At 38.8% G+C, this 19,698-nt stretch overlaps 2 protein-coding genes across 3 annotated transcripts in view; one reads left to right on the top strand and one right to left on the bottom strand.

The window, feature by feature from the left end:
• XRN2 (5'-3' exoribonuclease 2) overlaps window positions 1-11,824 on the top strand; it is a 76,948-nt gene extending 65,124 nt beyond the window's left edge. For both annotated transcript variants that reach the window (XM_039874350.1, XM_039874349.1), the window contains 3 exons: window positions 3,718-3,781; window positions 8,624-8,762; window positions 11,279-11,824. In XM_039874350.1, the coding sequence (XP_039730284.1) occupies window positions 3,718-3,781; window positions 8,624-8,762; window positions 11,279-11,344 (269 nt within the window). In that variant the 3' untranslated portion in view covers window positions 11,345-11,824. The remainder of the gene's footprint in view (window positions 1-3,717; window positions 3,782-8,623; window positions 8,763-11,278) is intronic.
• Window positions 11,825-18,088: 6,264 nt separating this feature from the next.
• Window positions 18,089-19,489, bottom strand: NKX2-4 (NK2 homeobox 4). Its single transcript, XM_039874590.1, has 2 exons — window positions 19,027-19,489; window positions 18,089-18,705 (listed from the first exon to the last, which is right to left on the bottom strand). Exons 1-2 carry the CDS (start codon window positions 19,475-19,477, stop codon window positions 18,089-18,091), a joined length of 1,068 nt encoding a protein of 355 aa, XP_039730524.1. The 5' UTR covers window positions 19,478-19,489.
• Between the last annotated feature and the right edge of the window lie 209 nt (window positions 19,490-19,698).

The raw sequence follows: 19,698 nt of genomic DNA, 5'->3' as shown, positions 1-19,698 counted from the left end.
GTGACCTCAGGCAGGTTTTTGTCATTACTCCCATTTTCTCACTTTTAAAATGGTACAGAGAATACCCATCTCACAAAATACTCACAATAAATGAGTTTAGGTTATTAAGCACTTGAAACAGTGCTTGACACATAGTCAATACCATGAAAGTCTTACACAAGTGATAAAAAGATCTGGCTTCCTTTTTATAGAATTTTGAATTTTAAAATTTGGTCAGAAATAGTTGTAAAATTGATATCTAAACCATTTAAACAATCTATTTTTAGTATCATAGCTATTTTCTTTATATGGTGCAAAATTACACTTAAGAAAGGCCATTTGGTCAAACTACAAACTCTGTTAAATATCTGCCTTAGGTGTTTCTTACTGTTGGCCTTTGATTTGTCTTTGATGTGTCAGTGTTTGGCTGATGAGTAATTGTCTGTTTACTGATAACTTTTTGGAGTCAAGTGCGGACAAGTACTCAGTGTGAATAAAGCATTTTGTTTCTACAATCCAAAGAACCTGAATGTCACTTCTTTTAATTTCAGCCAGTAAACTGCCAGTTAGCCGCATTTGAAAAGTGATTTTTGATTAGTGCAATCAGTAAACATGGAGTCTTTTCTGTGGTTGCCACACTGATTAGGTAAATTGTCACTTGAGTTATTGGAGAAGGCTTGGTTTGTGTGGCCTTAGAGCTCTAGAAAAGGGATAAGTTTTTAAAGACCAAAGGAAAAATTAACTCATTTTTCCTCTCTCGCCTGTACCTTTCTGAAGTGCAATTCACTATCTCAGAATTTTTTTTCTCCCTCTCAAATGGATCTTCTGTTAGAGCCATACAAATGAATGATAATAAGTTTGTTTTACCTTCTACTTCATTACTTATCAGCCAGGAAATATTTCTGCTTTATGAATACTTAAGGGCTATATATGTTTTGCTCAGAGCCACATGAAGAGATTTGTTTAAAGGTGTAGCCTTGAAGTTTGTCTTTGATCCTTTGGGTTTTTGTTTTTTGGTTTTTTTTGGATTGAAAGCAAGAGGTTTTTAATAATTATGTAATACACTTTTTTTAAGTCTTGCAAGATGACTAGATTTTAACAAAGAACTATAGTTTTTGCATGTGCTAAGTCTGTTTATGTGAAAAAATTATTCTGGAGGCGAGAAATAGTAAAAGCAAAATCAAGTGGGAAGTACCTAGCATACTAGTAGTGATAGAATAGGAACTTGTGCCATTTTTCTAGGTACTTATAGGTGTAATAGGTAGACGGTTGAATGGTGCCCCCTCTCCAAAAAAAGATTTATACTTAGTTAACTTTACATTCCAATTCTACTTAGAAGTATTGGTATGTTTAATCTAACGTGTAGTATATTTGAATCTAATGAATATGTACTCCTGATGATTTCCTGTACTTGTACTGTTCCTAGGAGAAAATATACAAGCTTTTTTTCTGCTTTTGTTTTTCATAAAATATTAAGGTAAGTACTCAGGGAGGCTTTTCTTCATGCAGATGTGTCTTTTTTTATTATCTTCATTCAATTTTAAATTTATTAGGGATCCTGTGTAGAAGCTTCTGTTAAGTGCTTCCACATGGAGAGTATGTATTCTCCACATGGAGAGTATGTACCACATATAAAGAGATACCATAGAACCAGAATCATAGAATTAAATCTTAATGGTAAAAGGATGTTTCAAAGTGACCACAGTGATTCTGGGACATGTGAAGTACAGAGCTAGACAGGAGTCTGAATGAAATTCACTGTATTTCTTTTGACTTTTATTATATTAGCTAATTTTGTATACGTAAAACACTAAAACAAAATACTTCTGTAACATTTAACCAGTTTTCACTAACCTAATATCTGAATAGCCCAATGGACTTCAAGTTGAACAAGTTGAACAAAGTAATGATACGAAAAGTAGCCCAAATGTCAATTTCACTTTTTTATTATATTGCTTTCTCATAAATGGTAGCTTACCGAAAATTATGTAATGTGGTTAGGTAAGTATATCTTGAGTTTTTTCATAGAAATAAGCCACACAGATGAAATGATGACTGTCTTCTAAGAATATCTGGTTTTATCTCCTGTCATTATGATTTTCTGATAGTGTATAGTCTGTAGTAGTGATTCAGAAGTTATTCTGGGCCTAGACTAATGATCCCTGATCCCTTCTTCCCTGTTTTCTGTGGATTCTATGATGATTAGCTTCCTGAGTTTCCATTCAGGTTTAAATATCTAATGACCACCCTAAATCCTCTTCAGCATTGTTCCTCAGTTTGACTGCTGCTAGTTTGGTTTTTAAGAGATAAAAAGGGGACTTAATTCAAATCAACTAGAGATGCCACCTTTCTTTCAATTGAAAATGGAATTCTTCTCGGAAATAACGGTGATGAAGGCTCCCCCACCCCCCGCCCCCATACCTTTCCAAGAGGCATCTCGTGAGTTTGGCTGCCACTGACCAAGGGGCAGCGGGCTGTACTAGCTGCAGATGCCACTCTCCATGGCTGCTTCCCCAGGGGTAGTTTGTCCATTTAGGAAACTTCTTCAGCCTGGCATTGTCAGCTGTGTTGAGGTAAGAGGAAGCCCTGGAGCAGAAGTAGCCAGTTGTTTCACTCTGGAATAATTATGAGCAGCTAGGTACTTTACCCATTCCATATTCTCCTTTGTGGGAGCTTTTTAAAGAACAATCCTATTTTTTTTTTAAATGTAAACCCAGATAGCATTTTTTTTTTTTTTTTTGGTTTCTAACCAGATAAGCTTTCATTTCTTCTTTCCTTTAAGAGAGTAATTTTGAAAAGCATGTTTCTAGTTTGTGTTTCCATTAAAATGTGAGCCTGAATACATTATGGTAAGCCTTGTTGTTCTTGGGTCTCACTAGTCTGGAGAAGGTTACTGTCCTCACACAGTGAACTCATTAGACAACTCCTGGAACCAGCTGTTTTATTTAGGTCACACATAGACCCTGCTGAAAGGTGGCTGAGGTGACTATAATACTGGAGACCTGACGGTTGATTGATACCAACCTGCTAAGCTACTAACCACCCCTGCTGACTGGTGTTGTGGGATGTTCCTTTAATCCTGCTTACGTAGAGGAGTAACAGCTATTTAATTGTTTCTTACAGTTAGATGTTGCTAGTTCAGTTTTGTGTTAAGGGAAGAGTTTGACTGTCAGCAAACAATAAAAAAGTGGATGGTCCCTTTATTAATACATCTTCCTGGCCTGTGTTGGAGAAATTGTGTGCTTCTGCTTTTTGTTACAATAGCTAGGCAAGTCAATGTTCTTTTCCAGTTTACACATTTAGGGAGAAAATTTCAGGGTTTCTTTTAAAGTTACTATATGTTCACTTTGTATTTATAGAAAAAACCTAAATCCCTTACTTTTACACAGCATTTAAAATATAAATATAAAATATATATATATATATACCTTTATACACACACACACACACACACACACACACACACACACACACAAAGAGAGAGAAATGTGTGTTTTTAATGACCACGGTTACTAAAAGTGTTTTGTTACCAAAAGAAAAATAATAAAATGAACAATTTTACTGACCCTGTTGTTTTTATATCTTTTTACATTTCCATTGTGAGTAATTATGCTAGTTTATTTAGTTTATATTGTCTCAATTTTTTTCAAAAACTTCTTATTATTAAATGTGTGGGTAACTGAATAGTGATTACTTTTAAAAATTCTTCTGTTTAACCCTTCCCTGTTTGTTTTCCAGATATGAGGCCCCAGGATTCCTGGCGAGGTCCTCCTCCTCTTTTCCAGCAGCAAAGATTTGACAGGTAATAAGCAAACATCACTTTTAAATACTTTTCCACATCAACATTTGAGGTTTGGGCTTTTTCCATGGTTTGAAATATACTTCCTTTCCCCTAAACAGTTTCTCTTTTGCCTGTCCTTTAGGAAAATAGATGGTTAACACCTTGAAGTAAAAGGCTCGTGTTTATATACTCTTCTGCTTTTCTTGGTTCTTGGCCTTTATTTTATTGAAGTTTTTGAGGTGCTCTGAAAAATGCAACACAGAGAGCTTAAAATTGTATTAGGTTTTGGAAAGGCTAAACAAATTTCTTTTTAGAAGGGTTGTGCAGCTTAATGAGGCATAACTAATGGTGTTCCACTTTTATCATTTCTCTGCCGGCAACACAGCATTAGTACAGACCGACCATTGATTCTTGCTGCAAACCTCTTGAAGTCCTAATCAGCTTCTTTGGTACAACTTTTTCAGGACTGACAAGCCTATTGTAGGGCAGTGTCACTGTAGGTCAGTAGTTATTAGTTGCCAGTGAAAACAGTTTCTTTAACTACTTAAGACTGAACTGAATTAAACGCAGAGGGGACTCAGTAGAGGATTATGGGATCTGCAGTCTAATAAGTACCACGGACTAGGAAGGATGTGACATGGTTTAATAACAAGAGATGTTTGACATGTGTTCTTTCATTGATAAGTTGTGTGCTTCTAAGTCAGGTGGTCTCTGCACAACAAGACAGCTAGGCATGCTATGAATAATTATATTAACGTCTGTAGAATGATTTTTTTAAGAGACAGCTTTAAAATCTATCATTTTACGCTGGTTTTGCCAGCCTTAGTTAGTGATAAAATGAATTAAACCCGTCATGTAAGGCTTCCTTCTTTGCCTTCCCAGTTCTAATCTGTTTTGTTTCCCTCTCCTCTAGCATTTTAGCAGTCTGAACTGTTCACATCTGAAATAAAGTGTTCTTATGTACAGGATTTTAAACGATGCTTCCCTTTTAAGAAAACTTTCTTTAGAGACTCCAAAACGTCATTATTTTCTTCAAAAAGATAAAAGAAATTATGTTATTCAATTGTTTATTGATAGTATCAACTATTTAGTGCAAGCTGCATTTTAAACTTAAGACAACTGATAATGCCTGTGTTTGTTTTGTTTTCAATATAAGTACTCAAAGCACATCATATGTACTACTTCAGCATCCTCAGACTAGCACCATTTCCAAACAAATTAAATGAGTAAAGGGTAATTTTTTTCTAATTTATGTATTATCACATTAGAGCTGATATTTTAAATATCAGCTCCACGTTTGTCAAGTTTGATTTTAACACTTGGTTTCCCACTTGGTTGCTTTCTTCTTAATTATTAATAATTGCTGACATTGATCGTCTGCTTACAGAGTGTCAAACTGTACATAACATGCTTTTAGAAACATGACTTTGTTTATTCCTCCTAGCAACCTTTAAAGTAGATGTTATTTTTACAGATGAGGAAACTAAGGCACACAGAAGTTTAGTAGCTTACCAGTACTATTCTTACGACTAAGAAACTTCTCACTTGAACAAAATTCATCAGAATACTTACTTGGAAAATAACATTATGGTAAAGCCATAGGGACTTCAAAGGATGTAAAGGATCTACAAAGGATTTTTTCCCAATAGCTTTCCTTTCCTTTGCACATTCAAAGTTTTTCTAAGATCATCACCATTGTCCTGACTTTTGTTCTGCCCTAGCTAAGTATTGGTATTATCCTGATTGACTTTGTGAACCCAGCCAATTAAGGACAAGTTTTGTGGGACATTTTTGGTTTAGTTTTAGTCAGAAACTTAAAATCATGCCTTAAAAGTTCAATGTGAGTATAATAGAATTGTCTTATGTCTTAAAATCATGGTCATTTAAGAAATACACCATTTATTCATAAAACTGGCTATTCTAAATTTCTCCATTAGCTTATTAACAAATATAGTACATCACTCATTTCTGTAGCACTTGTCATTCTAACTATTCCAACCTTGTAAGACATAGAGGAGAAAATATAAACTCAGTCATTTTGATTTTGCCGAGATGTCACAACTAGTAAGTAGTAAAATTCTTACTAGAACCAGGTATTACTAATTCTAAGTTCACTACTTTCTACTGTACTATTTTGAATTTTTGGTTGAGAACCCCATAGAAAAGAAAATTTTGAATATTCCTTTTTTCTAAACTACACTGTTTTTTGAATTATTTCCTATTTTGAAATAGTATTTATAATTCATATATTCATTTCACTTAAAAATACAACAATCCTCCCCCTTGTTTCCCCACACAAAGACAACCTAGTGTTAATAGTGTTAATGGTTATGCATAGATGTTCAGCATTTGAATCCTCTGTATCACTTGAGTTCTGCCCCATTATTTGTTTTCTTGCCAATTGAGGGCTTCTCTTTTCTGGCCATATTCAAGGTGGCCATTTAGTTTTTAACTTATGGGTGTTAAGCTCAGTTAGTTTTGAAAAATCTTAAAAACTAATTTGCCATATGAATAAATTAAAGACACCCAAATTGGTAATAGTTCATATTGCCAGCTGCTTTCAAAAACAGTAATTTAGAAACTTAATATTGTTGCTATCCACGATGCCAAATGCCTCAAATAAGTTGCCTCAATTGATAGCTGCTAATTTAAAATAGTTAAAATGTGTTGACCTCAATGCTTCCATCCCAGATTTAAAATGTATTTTCCGAGGCAATTTTCATTTTGTAAGTATTTATAAATTAATATAATTAATATAAAAATATGATAAACTTGTGGAATATTCAGGCCTTTCTGCCTTTAAAGAGCGGGGAAAAAGTACATGTCCCTCTTCCTTTGTTCTTTCTGTTTAATTTAAATTATTTTATAAAAATTATCTTTGTCAAAAACATTTTAAGCAATCATTTCAAACAAAAAGGAGAACTTTGTGTTTTAAACAGTCGCTTTGTTTCTAACATATTTTTAGAACAAAATAATGTAAAATTACATTTATAATGTATATTATCTATGCCAGCAGATTCTCCTGTAACTCGGTTGAGTGGATTTATTATTGTAAAATTGAAAAGAAAAATTGATCACAGCTAATACAATGTGTGAGTTCATTTTTGGCCAGTGATTTTTGTGTTAATGGCCCAGTTTTGTTGAGGCTTTTTGGTACAGCACAAATCTTAACCTTCACTTCTGCAGAGACCAGAAGAGACCATTCCTGTCTCAGCACACAGAATTGTCATTGCTGATGAGGCATTCTTGCTAAAATATATTTGTACTAATAATCAACCTGGAAAATAAGAGGCCTGAACATATTCTTTCTGAAATATAGATTTTTTAATTTTATTTTGATTCTCTAATAGCAAATTATATTTTAGAGGTCAGTTTTCACCAATAAGTGAAGAATAGCATTGCTTTTCTAGAGTTCTTCATTCAGAGAGCTATTCTTTAAGCCATCACACAAAAATAATCATCTTTGGTTTTTTGGTTTTTTGTTTTTTTTTTTTTTAAAAAGGCAAGCTCCAAATGAAGGGAAGAGAATAGGGGGTCGAGAGGATGGACTCAGGCTTGAATAACTATGAGAAGAATACATTACCCAATGAGGAATAGCATTGCTTTTCTAGAGTTCTTCAGAGAGCTGTTCTTTAAGCCATCACACAAAAATAATCATCTTTGGTTTTTTGTTTTTTGTTTTTTTAAAAAAAGGCAAGCTCCAAATGAAGGGAAGAGAGTGGGGGGTCGAGAGGATGGACTCAGGCTTGAATAACTATGAGAAGAATACATTACCCAATGAGCCCAACTTTGGGCTTTTCCTCCCTAAGATCTAGGGAGTGAAATTCATATGCTGATACAGTTAAAGCTAATACCAGCTAGTCAGTGCTTTAGCAAACTTTGTTTTATTGTAATTCCTCCTAACATCTTTAATGGCCCCAAAGCTTCTAATGTTAAAATATACTGGAGAATTTTGCTTCTGTTTATTATTTGTAGTAAATTAAAGTTGAAGAAATGCCTCAAGGAGAAACTTATGTCTTAAATGGTGATTGCCTTTAGGTGTCTTTGCTACATTGTTTATGTGACAGTTTTAAATTATGATTTCATACCTCATACCTGTTGCTTTGTATCTGCAAAGTTAAAATAAGTGCTTGAAGACAATTAAAACATTTCTTTTGACTAGTAATCTGGGCTGGCAAACTGGGTTATAATGGCTGTTGAATCTGTGTTCTCATGTAAACTGTACACCAAATGCCAGTCAGTCCATGCCAATTAGTGCTCATGTTGCTAGGTCACCATGGTCAATTGAAAGCTGCATCAATAGAACTTGAAAAGGTTTCCTCCCGATCAGACCTTCTGACATATTGAGCAGAATAATGGATGGGAAAAAAAATAGCCAAGTCCCCTACCCTAGATTCAAAATACTCAGCAGTAAGAATTCATTTGCAACCTGCAATTAACTAGAAAGAATGGACTCCAAGAACGAGTCTGGACATTTTTTAAAATAAAGCCTCATTCTCCTGTCTTGTACATATTTACTCTTTGGATAGCATCTTAAATGTAGCCAACTTGGAGATCTTGGATCCAAATCTTTATGTGACTAAAAGGAAATTTCACAATTGAAAATGAGCAAAATATTTTTTTAAAGTCAGACCTTTCTAAATCAAGTTTTAAACATCCTTTTTAATAAATGCTGCTACCTCATGAACCATATTAGACTACACTGGATATGCGGTACATGAAAGCTATCCTGATACTATATATCTCATAATACAAATGCAGCAAAATTGGATTATCTTAAAATTGAGATGAGACCTGCCGGTTTTAGGCTTTTGACTATATAACATGCCTGACTTCTAATGCATACATGATGTTTTTCCACAGAGGCGTTGTGGCTGAACCTCTGCTGCCATGGAACCGTATGCTCCAAACCCAAAATGCAGCCTTCCAGCCAAACCAGTATCAGATGCTAGCTGGACCTGGCGGGTATCCACCCAGACGCGATGATCGTGGAGGGAGACAGGTGATACAATGGGCTATGGAATGAAAAGCAAACAGTTCACTTTGTACTTAGCCATGCCTCTCAGGACTCTTTATTTTCTTAAAAGTATTTTTGGATAAGATATTGATAGAGTAGCTCAGCTGAACTTGGGTCCCTCATTAAAAATGTATATAGGGTGGTGAGTATCTGCCTCACTAAATAGGTTATATCTCGAAGATGCTGAAGAATTTCCAGACGAAAAGCCCTTTTAATCATAGCAGTTAGTGATATTTAGCGTAAATGTGGTCAGTCACTGAAAGAAATTGTTTATCCTTTAAAGATACTGCTTTTTGCTTTAATACAAAAGAGACCTTTCGTAATAGATGATAAATTCCTAGAAGCTGAAAGCAGGAATCTACCTTTTCAGTTGTTAGCTGTATTCATCTTAGAAGTCTCCTGTCTTGATTCATGTATCTCTCCTCATGGAAAGAAATCTCTCCTTCATAAAAAAAAAAGTCTATATAATTTTATACCAAATTAAAACACCTATATATTTAACGAATATAATAACTCCTATACAGATTTAGTTAGATCTAAGCTTCATGTCTTTCTCTTTATAGCTTTCCTTTTTAGCAATATTTAAGACTGTTGTTTATTTGCTTCATTCTCTTTGTCCCTTAGTCATTTGACACTCAATCCAGTATTTACATGTTCTTTAATCAAATCCTTGCCAGAGTACAGGATTGGAATTCTGTGATTCAGAGTGTGTGGTGTTTGTGGAGTTTGGCACCTGCAGTGATGTGAAGTAGTTTTAAATTGCTTACCTGGTGTTGACCTACAGGCCTTTTTCAGCGCTTCAAATATTAATTTTGTAACTCAAATACTTGCTATATAACCCCTTGTTCTGACAGCTAAGAAAAATAAGAAATCTTCTGATAGCTAAGAAAAATTTTTTTTACTTTTTTTTAGTCGTACAAGTCTCTGTTCACTTTACCAGAAAATAATCATCTTGTCTTCTGAGAAGTTTTTGTTACAGTTCATTAGAATCAGTTCATAGAATTTTACTTTGAATATTGTCAGCTCAGGACCTCTAAGTATCATATCATAGACTGAGACTGTTTATACTAGTAAAGTCAATGATACTAGGCAATATAAATAATGAGTATTATTGAAATGAGGACATACTTATAACTAGAAGACACCTTGGAGAATGTTTACTTCAGTCACCTTATTTCCCCAGTTAGGAACTAAAACCCTAAAACACTTGCAGTTTGGCTGCAGAGCTGGGGACATCTGTACTTCTGACCCAGTTTATTGTCTTTCCTGTTTCCTTCAGAGATCTTTCCTTTAAAGGAGCTCTCTGCTGTTAAAAAAGGTGACATTCTTAGTCTCTTAGGAGATGAAAACCAATTGTAAATTTATAATTCTTCTAGGACTTTTTGGAAATATATTTCTTTTTCTCAGTCTCTTTTTTCCACTGATTTTTATGAAATTGCAGTTTTTGAAGCACCGTTAAATTGTAACAGTTCATTGTTAAAAATATAATTATGATTTCACTATATTTTTAGTGGTTTATATGACTAAACAAGGCCTTAGCCTAAATTGTATCTTTGAAGGGCCTGTACACAATCATAATTTAAACCAGAAGTCCCCTAACACCGGCCCCCGCCCCGGTTTATGGCCTGTTAGGAACCAGGCTGTGCTGCAGGAGATGAGCAGCAGGTGAGCTAGTGAAGCTTCATCTACATTTGCAGCCGCTCCCCAGCGCGCTCGCATCACCACCTCAGCTGCACCTCAGATCATCAGACATTAGATTCTCATAGGAGCACCAGTCCCTGGTGCCAAAAAGAGTGGGGCCCACTGATTTAAACTAATGAAGTACTCTGAGAGACAACATGAGGCAGGGTCCATTTTAGAATCTTGGAAGCCTGGAAAGGGAATTGTGATGGAAGAGGTGTCAAATTTCTCTTATTTTGTACATAAATATTATTTGTAAGCACACTAGGTTACGTAATGAATGTCACCAGTAATCGATTATGTAATAACCTAATGTGTTACTTAATGCTCTAGTGTGTTTAGCTAAACAAAAAAAAAAATCTAAAAGTAATAGTTAATCAGGCCTTAACTGACTCAGCAAGCTCACGCCTTGATTAAGCAAACTGACTTTCCTAGTGTAATGTGTCTAAAGATGATGTAAGCACCTTACCACAATATGGCTTGCTGGAAGTGGTAGAGAATATTGAGAACCACAAGTGTTTTTACACAAAACATTGTAACTATAGTTCATTTGTGTGTATTTTAAGGAACTTCTTAATAGCCTGTTAAGGCTCATTTGGTTCGTTGTCAGTAACAGCATTTGTGGTAGTGTACCACTTTGCGCCAAGCTTTGTATATAGATGTGGACCAAAAGCACCTATGTATGTATGGAGGCTTTCCATGTGATATACCTTTAAGACATATTTACCTTCTTGATGGTGTGTTTTTCCATTGAGGTGTAAAATTAATTTCTTTGCAGGAGTGTTAATCCAGAAAATAAATTCTTGCATTTTTTTTTTCAGGGATATCCCAGAGAAGGAAGAAAATACCCTTTGCCACCACCCTCAGGAAGATACAGTTGGAATTAGGCTTTTGTAAAGCTTTCCCAGATCCTTTCATCATTCTACAGTTTTATGCTATTTGTGGAAAGATTTTTTTCTCAAGTAGTAGTTTTTAAGAAAACTACAGTACTTTGTGTATTTCTTTTAACTGTGTATATTTCTACTAATCTGATCACACTGTTTTATGTTGCTTTCCAAAGATGTGTATTGCAAAATATGGTGGATCTGAATTTATTATTGCTTATAAATCACTTTGATGGAATAGGAATACTGGTTTTTCATTATGGTTAAAAATCAAACCAGCTGTGGATTTCAAAACGTAATGTATTCTAGATCATCTAAGATCCATGCTGATTTTTAATGCACAAGAATTAGGTATGAACTCTTGAGCTATAACCCTCAGCCAACCAGAGTATATATTGTTCAGTATTTCTTTGGAAACATTTCACTAATGTACTTGTCTTATGGAAATTTCTGGACTTTAGTAAAAAAAAAAAAAGTTTAAAACTCTGGTCTCTTGTATTCTTATTTATTTACAGTATTTCAACTCTGAAAATCTTGGCCAAGCATGTTGATTTTTTTTCATCAATTTTTGAGAAAACAATTCATTTCTACAATTTGATGTCAAAAGAAAAATCAGTGATGTTAAAAAGATATGCTCAGCAAAACAACTCAACTAACCCATATATTAGTATGTCTGTCAGCTACTGGTTTGGCAACTATACAATCTTTGTGAGCATACATTATTTACATTTTACAAGTTCCATGTAGACTCCAGTTTTAAAGACTTAAAAATCTTTAAGAAAAGTGAAAAGTTCAATTCATAGCTAAATAATCTATGTTCCTTAGCATATATGTTGCATTGTTTCATAATAGATTCCAATTTGTACTCATTTTTTTGTTGTTTCCTTAAATTTCCTTAAATTTATGCTTGGAGTTCACACAACAGCACTTCCATATGCATTTTCATTTGATTGCCCCAACAAATTTCGACACATATGTAAAGATGGCTGCTTCATTTCCTTCTTTCCATTCTAGCCCAAGACTATAAAATTTCTCTTTGACCTTCTGACTTAGAACATTTGGTTTAATATTCAGCTAAGGCACACTTGTTAATCTTAGTCTATGTGGAAAAAAAATACCACCTTAACCTTAATAGGAAGATATTTTGACACTATTGAGTTTGTCGCTGGTGATGGGTAAATAGACCAGGATCCTTTATTGTTGAGAGTCTCTCCACTGGGAATTAACAGCACAACCATTATATATTACCTTCACAATACATTAAAATGATAATGTCTTGTGTTAAATTTCTCTATCTTCCAAATATTAAAAATGTGTGGCCACTTGAATCAAGTATTGCATATTCCACAGAAGCCCATATAAATGTCTTACTCTGTATACCTTCTAGGTACCCAAAGCCCACACTTCTACAGAACCCATATTTTCTCAGATCTTTAGTTCTGATTTACTTTAGTTTTGCTTCAAGCTATCATGTGTGTCTGTAAAATAATTATGTTTTGATTAGGATTTTTTCACAATTGCATGTTACCTTTCAAAACAAATTTGAAGATTAATGTTTAAAGTGGTGTTTCGAAGACGTCTAAACAAAAAGCCTAATGAAAAAAATGAAGGGGACTGGATTCCCTCTAACAGGTGGTGTGCCTTTGAAGGACATCTGCCAGCTAGCTGAACCCTTACTTCCTGGTCTCCATTCCTTCAACCCTTGCTTTCTTCTCTCCTTATACTACCTCCATCTCTTTACAACTCGTGCCATGTTTGAATGTACTAGAAAAATGTCCTGTTATTTCAATAAGCCAAAAGAAAGCTTTTTAGAACTTTAAATGCAATTTAAAGCCATAAATATCCCCGCCATATTCGGATGTAAATAAAGTTAAAATAATCAACTGTACTCCATTATGTTATCTTTAAGTGGGGCAAAGTTTTTCAGGGTCTCCTATTAAAGATTCTTTAAAATCTTAGAACCTGGAAATGGTAGATCTTTATTGTGGCAGTAAGGGCCCTTAATGAGCTGTTGCCTTTCCTTTAAAGATCAAATGAGGTAATGCACATTAAAGTACAAAGCCATCTTCGAATGACTATTAGATTGCCATTTAGCATTACAAAGGCAAATTGAGTGTAATGACCGGTAGGTTAACTTTCGTGCAATGACGTGGATGTCGTGAGCAGTCGGGTGGGGCTGGAGGTCTCGAGCTCGCGTGTTCTGTGGGGAGCGTTGGAGGTCGGGCGCCGCGATTTCGCAGCGGTGGTAGGTGGCGACAGCGCCTGGGAGTCGCAGGCCTGGCGCAGCGGGGACAGGCATGCTACTCCAGAAACAAGGTCCTGGGTCCGCAGGCTCAGTCGCCCTCCTGGCGGGGACGGGAAGCGTTAGGCCCTTGGCTCACGTGGGGCGTATATACTGCGCCACGGCTCTCGCTTCTCGCGCATTCGTTGCCCCGCAGGTCCGGCGCCACGCGCGTCCCGCCACAGCTCCCGCCGCTTGACCGCCCCAGCCCTGAGAGCTGCCGGCGTCGAGCAGGGTGGGCGCAGGAACGCTCAGACCTCGAACTCTTGGGGTGGTCGTGTGCAAGTCGGAACGCTGCAGCACCATCCCCTCGGTTCCCCGGCCGCGGTGCCGCAGCTTCTCAACCCGCCCGGTTTCATCATCTCAACTCGCTGCACGAACGCACCGAACCTGTAGAGGAAGAGCGGAAATGTTCTACCTTCCGAGGCTGCTGTTTTAATTTCTAAGTCTGAACGTAACAGAGTTTGGTTATGCGTAAAGATCTAAAATGTAGACGTTCTCTGGAGAGTACACTAAGATTTCCCATTCCCAGCCGGCAGAGCGGTTGCCTGGCTCCATTGCGCTCGTCGGACGCCTCTTCCAACCCGCCTCAGGGCGTCGTGGGGCTGAGTTCCCGCCAGACTATTCCTCGACTGCTCTACTAATTCTAACCAAGAAAAAGTCAACAAACTAATAAATTAACAAGTGTCCCATTCTCACGAACTTTCCCTCCGCTCAGGGTCAAGTTGAATGCTTGTGCTGCTTGCTTCCCAGTACCGTATTTATGGAACGAAGGCCGAGAACATGCTTTGGTTTGGGGTGTGTAGAATGGGAATGATGCTATTCACTACTGCGCAATAGTTTGCACAACTTAGAGTTAGGCAAATTAGTGTTTAAACTCTTATTAGAAGTCAATTACTGAAATGAGATTACATGGAATTTAAAATAAAATTGAAATAAGCATTTCATTTAATTGCAGGTAAACCTAAAGCAAAAACATATAAACAAAAATCCTCTCACAGAAGCTTCCACTCCCCCTAACTTAAAAATAACATAAAAGTGATCTTGAGATTACAAAGTTATCTCAAGACTCATTGGAGAGAATGAGTACCTGACCAGATATGGATACAGTTCCCTTTGAATATTCTCCATAAGCTCATCAATTCTCACGAACAGTAAAAGGCTATGTATTTATTTATTTTTCAATAAAATGTATCTTAGTTCCCTGTCTTATTGGGTTTGGGCATGGCAAGTAACTATATATATATATATATATATATATATATATATATATATAATTTTTTTAATTGGACTAAAATAATTAACATACAAGTTTTTATCCAGACATGTTAGTGTTATGCTAAACAGTTGGACAATTTCATTCGCGCTTAGAACTACATCTGAAATTTATATTTAATTTTCTTATGCACAAATTCATATCTGAAAATGCAATCGATGGGTCTTTGTGTGATTATGGTTCACAAATTTATTCTAAGAGTCTTTCTAAATCATCAGTATTCAATGCAGCTAACAAAGCGAATCTTTGAAAAATGCTTGCATTTAGTGAACAGGATTGAATCTCTGATTTGTTTTAAATTGAAAGTAAACAGTCGCTAGCAAAATGAAGTTTGGATACAATGTCTGTTGATAAAAGTCTGAATATTTGTTCTTACCTTTAGGTTTTAGTTCTAAGCTTTAAATATAAGACAACAACTAGATTATACTCCCAGCCTTCCATATACAGAACACCCTTCCTGTGTCATTCAACATTGCACACATTCTCACACACACACTTTAATTTACGCCCCGACACAGATTACAAAATCCCTACCATTCCTCTCTGCAATTTTGATTCTGGGTTTTGGTTTCTGTGTCTCAATTGGAAAAGATAAATTACATTGTTGTAAAACCCCAAAACATTGAGGAAAATGTCACATCTGCAGTTAGCATTTCTGAAACAGTTTGGCTGCGGCCTGTGCTAAACTTTGAGGGGGCTTTGTTCCACTCAGACCCTGTGCCAGCTCTCTTGGTTGTGAAGACACTTATCCTCCTCTTCAGTTAATGAGTTTCACCTAGTCTGGCCGTTTGTGTTTTTACAAAAGATCTGCAAAACACTAATTGCAAAAGAAGAAACAAGTTCTTGTTTTGCATTAATCAGAATGTAGAATTCCATAGTAAAAACATTTTTTATTTTCATGTTTCAAGAATCAAACCTCATCCTTATTTTAGGATGTACAAACATAAACTCAGTAATTTCTGGGGGTAGAATGTTAAGCCTTCTGCAGCAATTACTTCTGGCTTGGGTCCTTTACTAGTTAAAATAATGCTGAAAGGAAAAAGATAAGCCTATACCGAATAAACTTTCAGAAAATATTGTATAAAGAAGGCTGTTTCTTCTTATTGATCTTTTTGATAGAGTTCACTTAGTCTAAGGAATTCTTTGTTCTGGAAATAAATTATAAAGAAAAACTGTCCATGAAGATTTATTTTCTTTAAATATGTTACTCAGAGCCCTCAGTCCATAAGCTATTGTTCTTGTTGAGTGTTGTTAAAAAAATAATATATATATATTCTATATATAATATGTATAATAAATATAGCCACGTGGATTTTTGAAACATGTTTTCTAGAAGTAAAATTTTAGAATTCTGGTGCTACTGGTACTATAAAGGAATCAAATCAATATAAATGAGCATTTTGAAATTTGGCACATCAGTAATAGTTATGTTTGTTTGGTTAACATTTTGAAAGATAATTCCATTATTGTATACATAACCAAACTGGGAGGATTTTCTGGAGGTGTATTGCACCATTTCATACTAATTTTCCTGCTCAAATGATTTATGTAAAATGTTTAAAAATTAGTTCTCATTTTCCAAAAATGCTTTCACAGCTCCTTGATAAAGGCTGATTCCCTTACTTTTTCATTATTTTTTTCCTCTGTGAAAATGTCTGGAGTTTATTATTATTACTTACTATATAAAAAGCTTAGAGAAAGTACAAGTTTCATTTCTCCAACAACTTCCTAAAGATTCACTTTGCATATTCAGAAAAACACCCCCCAAAATGAAGTGAAATAAAAAATGTTTCAGCCTCAAACTGTACTTCTAAAACTTTCAAAAGGAGAAGAGGTTTAGGGTGTCTGATAACTAATCATTTATAAATCACACTTTATCCATGTTATGTTGTTAATTTTCATTAATTTTATAAGTTCACGTTCTTTAGCTTTCTTTTAGTATTTTTACTCCAACACCAGTTATTTAAATCATGAGTAAACTAAGCTGTGTTGTCACAACACACCAAAACAAAACCTATACATCTTAGTGGGAAATAAATGACCACTTGACTTTCACAAAAAAAAAGTACTTGTTTCTTTTAAGTTATATTTAAATACCCATTTGAAACATAGGAAATATAAATTGGCATATTAAAGAGTAAATACATTATTTGTACAATAAAACACCAACAAAATCGGTGTGCAACCCCTATTAAGTTGTCAATATGATGGAAAAATTATAAATATTTTAGTTACTCTTTACAACCTGATTACAATTCAATAAATCACCTTATTCTCTTCCTTCTTTTTGACATGCTTTGAAATAGATTAACGTCGATTTTAGCAATTTTGCTAGCTTGTTCTATTATCAAGGTATTCAAAATCAGACAAGCCAATACCTTAGAAAGACTAAATAACATGTCTACAGAAATATGGGGTGCATTTATTTATCTTATCGGTTGATTTGGGGAGACCAGATTCCATATAAAAAGTAGTTTACAAGCCTTCTCATGATGAACTGCATGGTGGTGGTGCGGTGGGGGAATCCTCTTTTAAGATAATATACAAACGCTCATTTACTAAATAATAATCAAAACGTTTAAAAATCAGCATTAAATTTAAAAAGCTATACCAATCTATATAAGCAGTATTTTCATTGTTTTTATTCCGTTCCTCCTAAATGGCAATAATTCCTCTGCAGTAATGTTGCTATGTGCATGATCCACCTTCAGCTACAAATCAATTTATTTTCCATCAAACATTAATGGAATTGCACTTAAGGGGGCCTCTTCGAAAATTAATCTCCCAATATAAGTTCCACTTTCAAAAGGATTCATTGTTAAAGCTGGACTGATTTTCAGAGCTACAAACACCAACAAAGTTTCCAACATTTAAAACTCTGAGAGCTTTGGCTAGGAACGTGGTGGATGTGGACTCAGCCAGCTTTCCCTGCGTCATTCGGAACTTCTGGAAGGAGGAAATCACCATCTCAAAGCCTCCTGGCGTGGTGTTACATTTGGTCCTGGGGCCGTTGCTGTCTCCCGCCCCTAGCAAAGAGGTTCCGAGCCTGCCCTTCTCTACGACCCGTTCGTTCGTTTTGATCGCCGTATACACAGGAGTCGGTTTGAGTACGTTTCACCCATCCGTTCTCGCCGTTTCTCGCAAACCCTTCGGGCGGCAGGCAGGACCCCGCCCCAGGGCACCCACGAGGTCACCACGTCCTGCCATAGAGCAGGTTGGCGCCGAGCACACCGCCGCCGTAGTCCCCCGCGGCCGCATCCAGGGCCGCCAGGCCACCCCCCGGGCCGTGCAGCGCGGGCGGGCTGGGAGACAACTCCTCGAGCTCGGGCGCAGGCGTCGGGGCCGGCGGCAGCGGACCGGCCTGGCCGGGCGTCGGCGTGCCCGCGCCGTTCTGGCAGGGCTTGCCGTCCTTGACCAGCACCGGCACCGCCACGCGGCGCGGGGACGGCGGCGGCGGCGGAGCCAGGCCGCCCTCCTGCTGCAGCTGCTGCGCCGCCTTGTCCTTGGCTTGCCGCTTCATCTTGTAGCGGTGGTTCTGGAACCAGATCTTGACCTGTGTCGGCGTCAGGTGGATCATGCTGGCCAGGTGCTCGCGTTCCGGCGCTGACAAGTACTTCTGCTGCTTGAAGCGCCTCTCCAGCTCGTAGACCTGCGCTTGCGAAAAGAGCACGCGGCGCTTTCTTCGCGGCGCCGCCGCCGCCGCCGCCGCGTGCAAGGGCGCCAGCGACTTGGCGGCGTCCGCGATGCCCGTCAGCGACCCCATGCCGGCCACGTTCACGCCCGCCGACGGCCCCATGAACCTGGAAACTGGGGAGGGGTCCCAGAGGGAAGCCAGTGAACGCCCTGTCTCCGGGAGCCCGCTCGCCTCACACCGCGGCGACCGCGACGCCGGCAGGACCCGGGCCGGGTCCCAGCACCGTCTCCACCCCGCCCCCCGCCCCAGTCCCAGCACCTCCGGCCCCCCAGGCCCCGGCCGGGTCCCAGCACCATCCCCCCAGGCCCCGGCCGAGTCCCAGGCCCCCTTGCGCGCGCCCCGTGACGGGACCCCGCACCCCCTTCGCCCGGCGCGGGGGCGGGAAGAACCGCGCTGTCGCCTGCCCGCAGTCCCGCGCTGTCGGCCCCGCTCACTTGAGGAGTAGCGCGGGTCCGGGTTGGCGCTGTACCAGCCGGTGGCCGCGGCGGCCGCGCCGCCCCGCATGCCGTCCGTGTAGGCGGGCAGCTCGCCCATGTTGCCCAGGCCGCCGTTGCAGTAGCCGCCCATGGCGCTGTGCGGGAACTGCGAGACGCCGGGCGGCATGTGGTAGGTGGCGGCCGCCGCCGCCGCCGCCGCGGCCGCCGCGGCCGCCGCCGCCGCCGCGTTGTGCCCCGCCATGGCGTGCGGCGGCTGCATGCCCGCCACGGCTGCCCCCTGTGGCGCGGGGCCGGGCGGCGGCGCGCGGTAGGCAGCGGCCCCCAAAGGCGCCCCCAGGCCGGGCGGCGCGCCGTCCATGGCGCCGCCGAACTTCTTGTAGGTCTCCTCGATGGGGCTCAGGATGTCGGACACGGAAAAGGGCGTCGTGTGCTTGGGGCTCAACGACATGGCTCGGCGGACCGCCAGGTAGGGGGGCCCGGGCCGGGCGCGGGCAGGACGCGGCGGCCGCTCGTCGGCAGCGGCCGCTGCGCCTGTGAGGAGGACTCGGAGGCGCCGCGAGCCCCCGGAGCTGGGGACCTGGGGTTTATTTTAGTCCGGCGCCAGGTTTACGACAGACTCGGGGGGCGGAGCAACATCCCAAACAATGGTCATTGACATCTTTTTCTCTA

The sequence above is a fragment of the Pteropus medius genome, unplaced genomic scaffold (assembly GCF_902729225.1).
Source record: "Pteropus medius unplaced genomic scaffold, Ma_sr-lr_union100, whole genome shotgun sequence".
Classification (NCBI taxonomy): domain Eukaryota; kingdom Metazoa; phylum Chordata; class Mammalia; order Chiroptera; family Pteropodidae; genus Pteropus; species Pteropus medius.
The sequence above is the reverse complement of the archived record's forward strand: the minus strand, read 5'-3'. Positions and strand labels throughout refer to the sequence as shown.

Excerpts from the sequence above, each read along its gene's own strand:
- NKX2-4 (XM_039874590.1), bottom strand. The coding sequence starts at position 19,477 with ATGTCGTTGAGCCCCAAGCACACGACGCCCTTTTCCGTGTCCGACATC. Across the intron at positions 18,706-19,026 it reads GGACCCGCGCTACTCCTCAA|TTTCCAGGTTCATGGGGCCG; the intron begins GTGAGCGGGGCC and ends ACCCCTCCCCAG.